The 15,693-nt window shown below is 38.9% G+C and overlaps 1 protein-coding gene across 8 annotated transcripts in view; it reads right to left on the bottom strand.

The window, feature by feature from the left end:
- Positions 1-3,993: 3,993 nt before the first annotated feature.
- The window catches only part of SMAD1 (SMAD family member 1), a 43,640-nt gene continuing 31,940 nt past the window's right edge, over positions 3,994-15,693 (bottom strand). For 7 of the 8 annotated variants that reach the window (XM_015861158.3, XM_085546478.1, XM_085546477.1 and 4 more), the window contains exons 4-7: positions 13,409-13,525; positions 9,217-9,438; positions 6,933-7,189; positions 3,994-5,484 (exon numbers count right to left, since the gene is read on the bottom strand). In XM_015861158.3, the coding sequence (XP_015716644.1) occupies positions 5,341-5,484; positions 6,933-7,189; positions 9,217-9,438; positions 13,409-13,525 (740 nt within the window). In that variant the 3' untranslated portion in view covers positions 3,994-5,340. Of the gene's footprint in view, positions 5,485-6,932; positions 7,190-9,216; positions 9,441-13,408; positions 13,526-15,693 lie in introns of all 8 variants that reach the window. The other variant, XM_085546479.1, reaches the window with a different exon arrangement.

Raw genomic sequence — 15,693 nt, 5'->3', positions numbered from 1 at the left:
TTTGTAACTATAATGTGTTTAATCAGACCCAAGTAAAAACGATACCTTTCTTTTCCATTCACAGCAGTAGAGTTGGTCATATTTGCACCCATACTGCAAACCAATTGTATGCCAGCAGCATAATCTCACTGGAGTTACACTTGTATTTACAATAGGCTTGTGTGAATCAGGAGTCTGTTTCTCCACTAAAACTGCTCCTTTATTACCACTCTGTCATACACCCCAATCAAACTGAGCTAAATAAATAAACAGGATAAATAGGAGCCACTTTTTCAGCTACCTCAAATGAACAAAAGAGGGAAATCAGAGCTCTCTTCCTCAGAAGCTCAGAGCATATGAACACAGAGGGACACATTGGTGGCACTCTGACACAGCACACCAGAATGGGCCTGTGGCATCTCAATAACAGACATAGCATCTCAAGAGCCCTGCAGACTCTGGCAACAGAGCCACTCCAGCCAGTTTGCCCACATCTGCTGTCTCAGTGAATCAGAGGCACAGTTTTGTTTGTCCCAGAGGTCTCTTTCTCCCCTCCATGGGGCAGTCTCCCAGGCTGGCAGGCAATACAACAGCTTCATTCTGCGAACTACACAACTTGTTTATTCTGGAGCCCATCTGGAGAGAGATGGCAAGAACAAGCATAGTGCTTATCTTGTGAAGCTGATGGCAACAGTCAGAGAACACTGAATGCAAAACCTGGCCAGCGATTTCAGTCCATTGCAAACCATGTGACACGCAACCATAAAAAGAAGCCAAGTGAATGGTATAACTGTGAAGTCTTGAAAACAATAATTCCAAGCAAAGCAGACACCCAATAGCACTCACCTTCTCTCTCCAAAAGACTTATCATTTGAAATGGAAGGGGCTGAAAAAGCCTCCAAAGCATTCATATCTTTACAGGTACCTTCTAGTGCCTACAGCAATCCATAGTTCTTTACTGGCCTTCAGCAAGCATACTTTACAGGTATGAAAAAAGAACTGACAAAAAGCTATTCACAACCATCTGTCAAGAAAAATAAGTCACAAAATATATAGGAGCTGGGCAGAAGGGCTTAAAGAACAACAAAAAGGCAGTTTATCGAAAAAGGACAACATGACAAGGAGGTGCCTTAGTTTAAACTGTTTAAGTCACAGAATTACAAATATATTTGAAGAAAATGAACTGTGAGATGATGCACGTAAAGAACACACTACTCTACCATGACTGCTGATGGTAGAGTTATGTTGTATCTTTAGGCACAAATCCAGAAAAGGTGATTGCCAGGTCACAGTTATGAATCTCAAGAGCAGAATAAGAGGCTGCAGTGTGCTGAACAGAATGAACCAGGAGCAATTAATAAAACAGATCATTAAAACACAGCTAGTTTCCAACATGCTAATTAAAGGCTTAAAACTCAAGGAGAGAAGTGCATCAAGAAAGGGCCACAACATTTTCAGACATCTCTACGCTGATTTATTGTCTTAAAATGATTATATTCACACAGGAGACTAGGAAAAACTGCAGTTCTGAAAACATCTGTAGTAACAAAATATGTTATTTAGCAAGAGAATGGTTTTACTTAAACTTGTAATGCTGTAATGCTATAATGTGATGGGAAGCATAAAAATAACAGCAAAGTAGCACAATCCTAGGCTGCAGCAGAGAACAAGCCCAAATGCAGCAACTATGGATACAGAAACAAAGGAGAAAAAAAAAAAAGCGTAAAAGCTACTTACCTCTTAAAGGCCTCTGGTAGGCAGGAATCTCCAGCAAGAAATAGCCTTACCTCGACTGGCAGTCCTTACATGAGGTCTGAGAAAGGGGTGGATCCTGGCTCCATCCCTTCTGGTCACTCAGGCACACTGCATGCAGATAAGCTCCCTGGGTTGGCCCTGCCTTCCCACCAGGTGCTCAATCACTGCTTCAAACCATGACTTAGCATTTCCACTACAAAACTAGATGGCAATACCATCTATACAACATTAAAAAAACAGGCCCGTGATTCTGTTATGCAAGATATGTTAATACGTGAATTATTTTTCTCCATCCTCTCTTACAAGTAATAACAACTACCTCTCTTAGCTTCCATCAAGTCTTTTAAAAATTCACCAAAGGCTTTTATACGGTTAAAAAGCCATCCTCGCCTTGGAAGAATTGTTTTCTATCTAGCACTGAAATGCCAGAACATGGCAACTCCACAGAAATATTTATCTCAGCTTCTCACCTTGAAGTAGCCTCTTCCACATTTAACTCACCTGGTTAGAGAGTGGACAGTTCAGGTTCTCTTTGAGGAGAGCCCAGGGAGCTCTCATCTTTCTGTTCTGTGAGAGGCCAGCATAAAAAAGCTTTCCTTTTGTCCTGCATCTTTGCTGACTTTCTAATTCCAGCTATCCAGAATAGAGCAAATCAGTAAGAAAACTTCTCTGAGCTGCTCCAAAAAATGTTCATAACAGCCTCAGGCTAGCAGTTACTTTTAAGGTTGCTGCTGTTCTATCACCTGTTTTTCTGGTAATTAGTCTCAGGTGCTACTCATCAACTTATATAACAAAGTCCAGCTGAGATTTTCTGAGTCATCACATGAAGGTGTACTTTTCTTCTACACTTAATATCTCCTTACCACAAACAAAAAGCTGGATAATATTTAAAGAAAACAATATGTACACTGCAATTCAACTATACCAAAAGCATAGAAAAATTCTAAACAGAATTTCAAAAGACTGGGACCCACAAAAGCATTAAGTTTCTCTACAAATAGTAGCTGATTTCAACCCCCATTTAGGAAAAAGAGAGGAATTACATACATATGGCCAAGTCTGCTAGTATCTCTTGGGAATGAGAAAGGTCCAGCTGATCTGAACTGGTTTGATTGGTTTGGTCCCTCACCTGGCTGCCCAAAACTTAAGAGACAGTAACACTCAAAAACATTTGCAACAGAACTGTCTTTATTTCAAGGCTATTTGAAAGTTTATTATAGTTCTCATGGGATCATCCAAATATGGGGAGGCAGAAACACTTTTATTACTTAAGACCTGTGTGACTGGTGGGTGGTTGTAGCACTTAAAAAGAAAAAAAAAACAAAAACTGCCCAATTTTTGTCAACAGAAGAAGGAAACCTGGTTGGGAACAGCTGAAAGTGAATATAGAAGGGATTGAAGAAAAGATAAAAAAAAAAAAAAAAGCAGAGTGAGCCAACAGGAAACAGTATTATTTCCTTTTTATGATCACCTTTAACTTAAAAGCTTAAGACTTGTGCCTTGATCAGCACTTTAAAAGTCATGTTAATATGAATTTTAAAAAAAATGTTATTAAAGTTGCAAAGACAAAAAACCACACTGCCACTATGGCCTTCACCTCCATCAGGTCTCCAGCAAAACAGCTGGGAGGCAGCAATACCCTCCACAAGGCAAACACACAAGAGATTGTGAAGGCTGATACACAACAGCTGTGTCCAAACACTTTCTCCATGGAACACAGGCATTCAAACAACCTCCACATGATTAAAAAAAAAAATACTGTAAAGGAGGGAAGTATTTATTTTAATGGAGACCTCTAAACACTTCATGGAAGGGGATCAGACCTACTTATTTTAAAACAAGAGAAAAAGAAGGTCACAACTGAAGTCATATCTCACTTGAACTCTTACATTACAAGCATTTCTCACTGAGTTTCTCAGATCTCAGTCAATGTGTAACAGTCCTGACTCAGTCACCCCCACACAGTCTACAGTTTGCTAGATATTTCTGTAAAAGGCAAAACTCTCTGTTCAGATACTGTATGTTGAAAACACAGAAATTTTATGAACTGGAATTTCTGTGTTACTGCATCCATATTAATATATAATTAAGAAGTCTTTCCATCTAGAGAGCTTATTTATCTCCCATGCTAACTTCCGTAGGGTTACTAACCTGTACTAGCCATAAATGTCAGTGTCTCTTCACTTCTAGCTGTTCCTCCTCCAAGATCACATCTTTATCTGGTTTGTCAAAATCTACTAAGAAGTGGACAAGACAAAGTTTTAATCAAATGTAAGCAGTAACAACAGGTTTTATTCAAAACTTCCAGTAAAGAGGAGCCGCTAAGTTTGGAATAAAGGTACTTAAAGTACTACAGCTTACGTGAATATAAAAGATCAAAGAGAAGACAATAAACCAAGCCGTAAAAAAAAAAAAAATTAAAAATATATATATTTTTAAAAGTTTGAAACAGACCCACATGAGGATTCTGAAGCCCTCCAAACAATTAACAGTTTCTAGATTTGGCAAAACAAGATTCTCTTACAAAATTAAAAGCCTATTTCTGTTACATACACTGTATAAAACTGCTCAATAGTTAAAAGAGCACACTGTACAACTTTGTCTTGAAATACATAGAGCTGCAGCCTTCCAACTGCAGGAATTAATCATTTTGTCCTCTTCAGAGGTAAAAAGAATTAACCAGCTGCGCAATTGCTCTGGGAGAAAAAGGAAGAGGCAAAAAAAAAAAAAGTCAGAATTATCAAGGTGAAGCCACTATAAAAATGAAATGCACAGCAAAACTCAGACCTCAGTTTAAACTAACAACCTATGTTTACAATATATTCTACATTTCAGTTGTCACCTTCTCTTCCCACTCCCTCTTCCCCCCATTCAAATACTCCTAATTCCTTTATGGGTCTACGTCTAAAGGATTTCTAAACTTTCAAATACACCATACATACATTTACCAAAAAACATTCCTAACATTCTTACAGCAGTACGGTCAGGACACAGTTTCCAAGATTATGACAAGTTATTGGTATTAAAACTATATGTTAGGTGTTTGGTTTGGTTGTTTTTTGTTTGTATGTCTGTCTTATAAAGAGAAGAATAACCATCAGCTTAAACAAATGATTTTAAAACATACTGCAGAAAGCCTGCTAAAAGCAGGCTTCACCAACATTAGCTCCTAGCCCAAGGGGACAACGTGGGGGAAAAAAGCAGTGAGTGCTGGATGTCATGAAGGAAGAGAATCTCAGAGTGCCAACCATAGGAAACTCCTTTGTGGACTCAGTCCAACAGCTTGTTGTTCTGGCTCAGTAGCCTCCTTTATGGTAAGGCCTGCAAATCAACTTTGCAGTAGAACGTTACTGTGTAAACTAAAATACTTGATACCAACAGTATTATGTCAAAGGGGTTGGTTTTTGTTTTCTTTTTTCATTGCGTTTTGTTGTATTGTTTTCTTCCCCGAATCCAACAGTTGGTCACAAAAGTAAATTATTTTCATGGCTCTTACTCAGCTGTTGTCAGTTCAGGGGGGAAAAATGAAAAAAGTGTGTGTCTGACTCATACGTCCTTCAAGTACACGCAAGGCTCGTTGTTTCCAAAATGCAGGAGCTTGGGACCTTAAGACACTGAAGAAATAGGATTATGAGGAGAGCCCATCTGAGTAAGTACTTTATCCAGCCACTGAAGGGGACCGTGAAGGTGTATCTCTATCCAGCATGGAGTACTCGTTACATCTTGTCGATGATATTCAGCTCCCCAACCCTGGAAACAGAATCATAGGCAGGGAAAATCATCTTACTGATAATAGCAAATACATGAGAAGCACACTTGAATCCATTTCTTTCTTACTGAAATAATCTAGCTTTCATAAGTGATTTTCAGCAGAACAGCATCTGATCACTATCACATTTCAACAAACAAACCCCAAGTTTGAAAAAAAAACAAAACAAAATTTGCAGCAATTGTCATTTTGTGATCTCTTGGAATTGAACTCTAAGTTCTCAAAAGATGTCACTTCTGGCAATACAAGACTTCCCCACACTTCACTGCCAGTTATATCATGTCCAATAAACCCTCTAAAGAAAAAGGTAATCAATTTTTCCATATCAAGATCAAAAACAAGAAAAACTTTGGTAAATAGATCGATGGATTAAAAACCAAGGAAGGTTCCTAATGAAGGAACTGCTCAACTCCCAATAGGTGGCAGCAGCTATAAACACAACACTGCATATGCAGGAGGTCATGCGCATACAATACTGCAGTACAACCATAGAGTGGATTGTTGATGTGGGATGTAGCCCTATTTCAGGGTCCCCTATCCTAACATATCTGAAACATTCTATCCTCTTCCCATCCAAGAGGACATTTCAGCATAATATCAGCTTTGTTTGACTAGCTTCAAAGACGTGACTAGCCTTTTTAAATCAGAACTTATGTCAACACTCATATCCACTTAAAAATCTAGACCTTACATAGAATAGAAAGGTACACGTGTTCACTGAAATAATTACTGTCACACCTAATTTGGGTGCTGCTGCTCAAGACAGACTCCCACAACAGCTATAATGGCTTACAAGCCATGGCATCTCGCATCAAAAATGCCAGCCAAGAACAAGAGCATAAAGTTCAGCTGGAAATCTTTGAGAACATGAGATGGCACAAAACATTGCAGCATCGTTTAAAAGGGCAAATCTGATGCTATGTAATTAATTTGTGGCTCTTACACTTTTAGGCCAAGCAACTGACAACTCAACTAGTCCAAGCTTACTTGTACTGTATCATGCCATATGCCACAAAATTAAGAGCCACCATAATTCCAGACTAAATGTGCAAATAGTTATAGAAATATATATGAACGTATTAAATATAAGTATTCAATTGAATAACTCTATCTAAGAGAAGCAATTTAATGAAATTAGAGTAGTTAACAGATGTGATAGGAATGCTTCAGAAAGTAACTAGAGAGATAGCTAAAGAAACACCTTTTACAGGTCACCTCAGTTTTCAAAGTCTATATCAACAGACACAGGTCTATGGACAACTTCATATTGTTAAGGTACGTCTTACACTTAAAGAACGATATCCATAAATATTTAAATGTAACAGTTATTAACAGGTCAATGGAGGGAGGCAATCAACATTTCAGAATCATAACACCAAGAAAAAATCTGTTTTGCCTACCAAATAGCCCCAAGCAAATGTTCACATACCTTTACAAAACTCATGCGCAGAGTGCACATCTTAGTAAGCTCATACACCGTCTCAAAGCCATGGTTCACAGACTGTGCTAAAAGTTGAGCGAACTCCTGATTATTGAAAATCTTCAAACTGCAGCCACTGGGAATTTTGCACACTGTGGTTGGATGGAAACCGTGGTGGTAGTTGCAGTTACGACTTTGCACAAAAATACTGCTGTCACTGAGGCATTCAGCATACACTTCTCCACCAACATAATAGAGATGAACACCTGGGAAAAGAATGTTGACATGAGGAGGTTAGATTAATTCACACAGAGCATCTGTTTTTCATGTGTTTCTTCTCTAAGATATGAACATTAATAGTGCATCAGGCCATCTTCTGTCTGTCTTAAAACTCTGTTTTTATTTTTCTATTTCACCAGTAGATTTAAAGGGTGGTTATGCATGTATGCATGCCTAAGTAAGGAGAAAATCAGTAATTGCTGCATTTTAACATGCTGTTCAACAACAACAAACCAGTAAGTACTGCAGTAGTTTTGATGCTGTGTATTAGATGGATTGTTCAGCTAAATTTTCTTTCACTGTATTTACACAAAACAATAATTGGGAATGCAAGAGGAGAGAGTAGAATCCCTATTATACAGACTCTAAATACTAAAATGGCCCTAATCTGGATAATCTGTAAGTCCTGACTGCTGTTTTGGTAAGTTCAATGAGGTTGTTTTCAACACATTTAAATGCTTTCGCTCCAGAAAACTACAAAAAAAAATAACGTGTAGATGCATCTCTGAAATGAGGGCACACACCTACCAACTTGACAGTCCTCACCCCGCCTATTCCTCACTCCCTCACCCACCACTGATGGCAGCAAGCCCCAAAAACACACCCCACCCCCTCATGGGGAACCTCTGGAGATGCGCTGTCTGGATCATTCAATTCGGAAAGTGTTGATAAAGCCAGAACATTTAACTTTAGTGTTTAGAAATAGATTATTTGCTGCTTAAACTTTTCACCTTCCACAATACAACAAGCCAAAGAAGCAGACACGCAATTTAAATATTGAAGTCAGAAAGCCTCGACTGTGCTCTGTCACGTGAGATGTGTGTACGTGTACGGGAACACATAACACCATCTGATCATCAAAACTATTTATGGCTGCCTTCAAGTACGGGATTTACTGCTTCTTAAAGGCCAACAGTTCTACGTCATCATCGACTGTATACATTTACTTGTTCAACAGCTTCCTTGTCTCTTCCGTTCTACTTTCGTATATACACAGTTAAGTGCTTCAGCAGAACTCTGCTTGCAGCTGGGTTACTTTTAAAGGGAAAATGAATGAGGTGTTAAATAAATATCCTCATACTTGGTAAGATGGATGGGGAGGAAAAGAAGGAAGAAGTGTTATGACTTGAGTGGCATAGCACAGGTGTGGTGTACTGCTGAGAGCTGCATGCATCCTCATGTAGAGAAAGGTTTTCCAGACTAAGGGCTAAAATTTGATGACTGAATAGTTCCCTTCAGTTTCAATTCTCTTCTCCTCAGAGAAGGGGGAAAATAATCAATTGGCATTTATCACATTCTCACTGCTTGGGCACGCTCAGCCCCACTGTCTCAGAAAATTTAGTTTACTAATAAGATAAACTCCTAAGAAAGGTGTCTGGCAGAAATAACCCACTGCAGGCATAACATCAGATGTGCATGTAATCAGTGTTACAGGCAAGTCCTCAAAAGAGAGGATGGTATTAATTCAGACATAAAACAAGCTTTTGTCTCCTGCTGGACACTGCCACAGCCGTTAAAGAAAAGAGAAACACAGAACTCCCACTGAAAGAATCACCATCCTCTTTAAAAATGCACTTAAAAAAACCTGTTTTAGGAGGTTGCCCTTCTAAATACATCTCAGCACAGCTCATTTATGTCAGAACTAGAAGGTAGATAAGATTTTGTGCCAAGAACTATCATTTGGATTTCCACATTACCAATAATCAAGACAAATCAAGACATTTCATTTAAAAAAGCCTTAAGCTCTAGCACTAATTAAGATTATGATAGACTTTAGGCAATAAGAATGGCTAGGGATAAAATCTTCCTGCAATTACAGAGCTGGTAGAAAAAATACCAGACTCACAAGACATAGCCAGAAAACTATGTATTTATTAACATTCTAAATAAGCATTTATCCCACATACTGGGAAGAACAGCCTGTTCTTGAAACAAATGGCTCAGACTGTCATGCCTAGTGTGAACAGTCCCAAAGAGACACCCCAAAAAGAATGCAAAAGATTGAAAAATTCACCTTTTCCAATGTGCCTCCTCGTATTCTCAATGGTGGAATTCCGGTTAACATTGGAGAGCAGCCCCAGGCAAAATCTGTTTTTGTTGTTTGAAGGATCAGTGAAGCCATCCACCAGGATGCTGGTGGAAGAGGCGTGGAAGGCCTCCCCAACGCGATTATTCAGCTCATAATAAACAATGGAGCACCAGTGCTTCGGCTCTTCATAAGCAACAGCCTGAACATCTGCAAAGCAACCAGGCAAAGTTACAGTCTGGCAGTGCTGGAATACAGGCCTAAGATCTAAAGATTCATAAACTTGCAGATTTTGGCAGAAGATCACTAAAAGATGATCTGGATAATCAACTGCAGTTAAACGAAGGGTCTTCTCAGATGTTTTTGAACTTTTCATTGCCACAGACACACAATAGAATAACTTCACCTTAACTTTACTTGCACAAGACCCAAAGCAGAAAATACTGGCAATAGTGAAGTGCAAGAAGTTCCCAAGCACAGAGCAAACAATGCCCCAATAACCCTGCTGCCCATTCTACAACACAATATGGCACAGGCCCAGACCGTGGAGAAACACCACAATTGTAGAGCTCAACTTTCATTCCAATCTAGTAAATTAAATCACATTTCAGTATCATTTTGCTCTGTTTTTTTTTTTCCTGTTTTGTTTTTGTCATTTATTTCACAAAATTAGAAGTATCCATTGCTTTTACTGTGAAGCTCTATAACAACAAGGAGAAATAGCACCATGCAACTGCAGAAGAGGCCATTATAACTGTGGGTACCAGCGAGTGTGGAGCTATCTTAAAAACAGAGTCAGCAGATCAGTTGTTTGGCCTTTGGGGCTCATACTAACCTTTCTTCATGCAGTAAAAGAGGCTGATATCTGTCTGCAGAACATGCAAACTACCTGGGATCCAAGGTTGATCAAGGCTGTAACACACAATCCTAACAACTGTGCTGGACTACAGAACAGATGCAATAAAGGCAGATGCTATTAAACATGAGTTATTTTATTCATCAAATGATAGCCAGTACAAATCCTGCAATTGTTCACCAACAGAAGAATTATTTGTGGAGTAAGGATCCCTCAGGACTTGGTTTTCTAGACTACGGTAGCAACAAACTGATCCTCAACTGGTCCTAATCAAAGCTGGGAACTGCAGAGAATGCCACCAGCACATCCACAGTTCACAATTCCTATCTATCAGGCTCTAGGAATGCATGAAAGCCTTGAGCTAACACCTGCGACTCTGCACTGGGGAAAATTTCTTCAAGATACAGAAGGTCTTTACCAAAAGCATTTTCTCATTGGGTGTCCCAACGGCACAGGCTTCTTCAGAAGTCTCCACCCAATATGTATTCTTTGAAGTGTCAAATACAGCTACAAATTATTAAAGTGTCTCCAAATAAAAAGAGGTTAGCAAAGGGATGTGGTTGCTTCATGTGGTTTCTTTCAAATTAAAGAGACTATTTCCCTGCTCAGCCTAGCACAGTTGGACCTGCTGCTGAGATAACAGCTCAGCAGATTAAAGCTCTAACAAGAGGCCAAAGTGCTAAAATGAAAATAAGTTCAGTGTTACAGGGAGGCTTGTTTCTCTGGCCAAAGATTCCTAATCCCAACCCCAAGTCTTCATAGAAGTCAGCCAACAAAGCCCAGCATTCACATTTTCCTTTCTTCACACATTGAGATTTTTCTGATACACAAAAACAAAACTAAAATCCCCTCAAATGAGCATAACGTATCAGATGCAAAAGGTAACAAACAGTAGAAAGCAGGAGAACACATCCTACTTTATTGTGCAAAACCTTGAGTATAATGTCTACATCTGATTAATACCTTGCTTGAAACAGTGCTAAAAAGGAGCCAGTCTTTCCTGATACCCTAGCACGTTCTATCCTCTCACATCATTGTTAAAAAATTAAAAACCATTCATTAATTATTAGTAAGAGATTACTACACTTTAAGCTCATGTGAAGATGCCAGCAATTATCAAAGCTGCAGCTTTACCCCAGTTCTCAAAAGTCAGGAAGAAATCTTGCCAGCTGGCCATTCTTCCAGAATGAATCATATCTCTCTCACACAGATTTCATACTAACTTCCTTGCATTTGCTTTAAGTCATGCAGAGCAGGTGCGCTTAGTCTCTCTATTCCCAGCATGGGCCAACAATGGAAATTACCCAACTTCATTGACAGGATGCAGCTTGTTAAGTCAAAGCTCTTAAGACTAACAAATCACCATGAAAAATATGCCTCTAAAAGCTCGCAACAAAAATGTTGCAGTAGATTTACACTAAAACCTGTTTTCTTTCAATCTGTAGCACTGTTTTTGTGTTGTTTTTTTGTTTTTTTTTTCATGTATTGAAATTACAGTCTGTGTAGAGAGAGACTTTATGAGTGTGTGTAAATGCATACACACATACAAACAACATACACAACAGCATACGAAAGTAAGGGTTCTGACTTGGTTTTGCTTTATTTATTTATTAACTCCATTAACTGAAGAGGCAGAGGTGAGAATCTGCCGTACTTAACTAAGAGGGAGAAAACAGTCAGTATTTTTATTTGGAACAGCTGAGTATTAAGAGAGTGGTCTGTATTCTTCTTCTTGTGTTTTATTAACTCATGTAAGAGAAGAATTAGGTACACATAGATTTTTAAGGAGGATAAACATGCAGAAGTTTGCAGTGAGGCATAAACACTGATAAACGTACTTTGGGCCTTCAGCAGCAGCAAGGACTGTACACACACAGTGTATGGGATCAGAGAATACTGGAAATGCTACACAGATGGGGTTTATCACATGCAAAATTCATTCCACACAGAGTAAATAGGTTACCAGGGAAGCTATCCAAATTGTTTAAAGAGTGCAAATATACTTCCTGAAACTAGACATTAAGCTTAGCAACAAAACAAGCACAAAAATCAAACAATAGTTAAATTGTTTTTATGCTTGTGATCTTCATAATCATTCTGGCACAGCACTGAGCTCACTGCTCTTTCTTGGCACGGTCAGTAACTGTGTAAGACTGTTTGTTCTCTAAAGGGGCTGTTTCTCACAACATGATGGATTCACTAAATCCTTTACCCAGCAGCACAGCAAACTGTAAAGGCTTTAAAAACCAATGTGTTAAAAAGATTTCTACATCACAGCAGATAAAGCAATTGGTTACATTTTTTATTAAATATAGATTTCAAAGTCTGTAGTGCTCTCATCCCAGCAGACAGCTTTGGATTTTGAAACACATGCTGTCATTGCAGGACTCAACGATGGGGGAAAAAAAAAATAAAAAATAATAAATAAAAATAAAAATGGGCTGGTACAACCGAAGAGAAACATCTTTTTAAAAGCTCTTATACAGTTAACATTTCTCCTGGTGATAAGGCAGAATATACACTTCAGGGACTTCAAGGTAAGCACTGAATTTAGAACCACAACACATTGAGAATAGGAAGTCTTACTATATGTACTGACATATGACATGTATTGCCTGGGAAAAATGTCTGTTGGCATTTACATGACAGTATTAGCACGCATTCTCTGACCTCATTTAGAGAGCTACTTGACTGTATCTGCCAACCACAATTCAGTAAATGCTAAATGGAACCAACTGCACTGTTTCAGTCATAGAATCATTTAAGCTAGAAGAAAGCTCTAGTCCAACCATCCTGCTACCACCAGCATTGTATTGCCCACTAAACCACACCTCAAAGTACAACATCTACCCTTTCCTTGAATACCTACAGGGATGGTGACAATAAATCAATGTATAAAAGATAAGGAGATTCCTTTTCCTGCACATGTACCATTTCAGTATTGCGTGCAAAAATGTGCAGCATTCTAATAATTCTCTTTTCTGGGATTATCAGAATTTCCAAATAAAAATATAGAAAATGATCTTGACCACAATGTGTCTGGGCGTCAGAAAGGAATAAAGTCCATGTTTGTTTGTTTGTTTTAATACAAGTACTGTTCTTGTTCTAAATAACTATTTACCTAAAAATAATAAATCTAGAGAGAATTTTTATTTCATGCCTTGCAGCAACAGGGAAGAGAAATTACACAGTTTTGGTTTGTTTCTTTTCTACAGTTAAAGATGCCTACAAACAATATGAGTCCAATATTAAAGCAGCCAAACAGTTGTGAAAGTACTTTACTGTTAAGAAGCAAAGCAGGGGATGAGAAGGAAATGTTTTTACCTCCTCTGTGTATGTCAGGGTGGATTCCGGGTGCCATCATGTTGGTATCCATTGGCTGGGAAGTATCGTGTGTCATCTGATCTTCCGGAGGCAGGTAAGCAGGAGGAGGAGTATCAGCTAAATATAGAAGAGATAGATGAGTCCTTTCTTCTCTTTACAGTATACACATACCCACACACAGCATTTGTCTAGAAATGCTTCCAGTCTGACTCAGCTATAAATTTCCACTTACCAGAAATCTGAGAAAGCAATCATGGACCTTGATTCAGGAAAGCAAAAAAATTACTATGTGTATGAGGCACAAGTACAACAAAAACAAGTCCCTCCCCCTCATCAAACCACGAAAGAAAGCCTAGCTACATCACCTGTCCACATCTTTTACAGGTACAAAATTCCACAGATGTTAGCACATGTAGAGCTCTTAAGAAAAGGTCTGAAGTACATACTGAATGCTGTAATGTGAACTGAATTTGGAGCAGAAAGCCTTCAGTTCCAGCTTTTCTGTTTGCTTGATTCCTTCAGTGAAGCTTGCAAATACTGCTGGTACATCCATGACTGTTGTCACTGTGAGTACTAGCTCCATCTGCATAGTATAAAGTACTGATGAACCCAAATTCTCTAGAAGTAACTTTTGGGTTGGGAATTTATTTGCTGCCACCTCCTACTGGCTGCATTGGCCAGCTCAGCACTGGACAACTAGCACCAAAACCATCTTAATCACTGCAACATACTCACTAACCCACTGTCGCCATGCTGTTTGAAGCACCCCAGGCAGGTACTTGCACTGCTCTTCAGCTGCCTGCTTTGCTTCCTAACAGCTTCCCAGAAGCTGCAAGAAGCTGCCAATGGCACCACCTTCCAGGAAAGCAGAGGGCTCTCCATGTCTCAGCAATCACAGAGGTACATGCAAAAAGAAAAACTCTTGACCAATGCCTACAAGCTTTTGCTGCAAAAGCAGAGGTTTGACTGCCTCTGGTGAGCTCTGTTGCTGCTCATCCCACATTTACTCCCATCACTGATCGTCAGCTACCACCGCAAGTAATCACAGGGTCCCCCAGAATTAACATCAGGAAAAGGCAAGAAAACGATACCACTGATTGCTAAACTGAGAGTTGTATGTCTAAAACTGTCAGGTAGAAGCAAGCAGCAGGGAAAAGACAAAAATGACAACAGGACCACTTTAAAAGCTTAGCAATCTGCAGTGGAGTTTAAAAGCTTTCTGTTTTAATAAGCCTTGGACATTCATGTGCATGCAAGTACAATGTTGGAGATGCACAGATAGGGAAATAAGATTCTAAGGCCATAGGGAACAAATTATTAAGTTTCTGGAAAATGTTTGAGATTTTTGGACAACTGTCTTGATCCTTTTTTAGTATTTTCCAAATAGTCAGCCTCCTCTTGCCCTAACAGAGTAAGATGGACAGCTGTGCAAAACTAAGCATGCAGGACATCAGCATCTTGCCTTTCCTCTGAACCAGTTTCTTCACTGCAGCCTGTGACTTGTCTTTATGGGGATGCAGACAGAACAGACCTCCCAAGATCAAGCAAGCTTCCACAAGACAATGCTCAGGAAGACCTTCATGTTCAAGAAGCCTTTGGAAGAGACCCAACCATACTGGTCATATTTAAAACAGAACAGAATGTAGAAACAACACAGCTGTTTCTGCTGCAACTTTTCACATTTAAAAAAAAACCAGCAACAACAAAAACACCAAATACATCCACTCTTCTTCCTTCCCTCCTGTCTCTGCAAGTTCAGTCATCTTCACACAACTATCAGCAGTAGAAATCTCTAGCTGTTAATTTCACGTAATGGAAAGCACAGTTTCACAAGACAGTCGCTTCTGTTTACACATTCTCTCCCTACAGCCCCCAAAGAAAACACATAAACAGAACATCCATAAACATCTGTATAGAGGCCTTCTCCTAACATTTAGGTCAAGAGATCCCTCATAAGCAGCTTCCGCAGTATTTTAACAACTCTGTGTTGAAATACAAAAATACAATAACAACAGCTTCACAAAATTTTCTACAAACAGTTAAGCAAAAATAAAAAAATTTAAATAATTGCTAATTCTTTGAATTTAGGAATTAAGAAGTCTGAAGATTTATTTTCAGAGCCTTAATTGCATTTCAGTTGATATATATTTGGATTTTAGATTACATCAGTATGTGAAGAAATTTTATCAAGTAGCAGCAGCAGCAGCATGATCCCCTTGAGAAACATCCTTCTGTAGAACTACAGCTCCATGCTGCATTGACCATTACCTCTTTCCTAAGCAAGA

This window comes from Coturnix japonica, chromosome 4 (assembly GCF_054131305.1).
Source record: "Coturnix japonica strain WE chromosome 4, WE-NBRP24, whole genome shotgun sequence".
Taxonomy (NCBI): Eukaryota; Metazoa; Chordata; class Aves; order Galliformes; family Phasianidae; genus Coturnix; species Coturnix japonica.
This window is presented reverse-complemented; position numbering and strand designations above follow the sequence as displayed.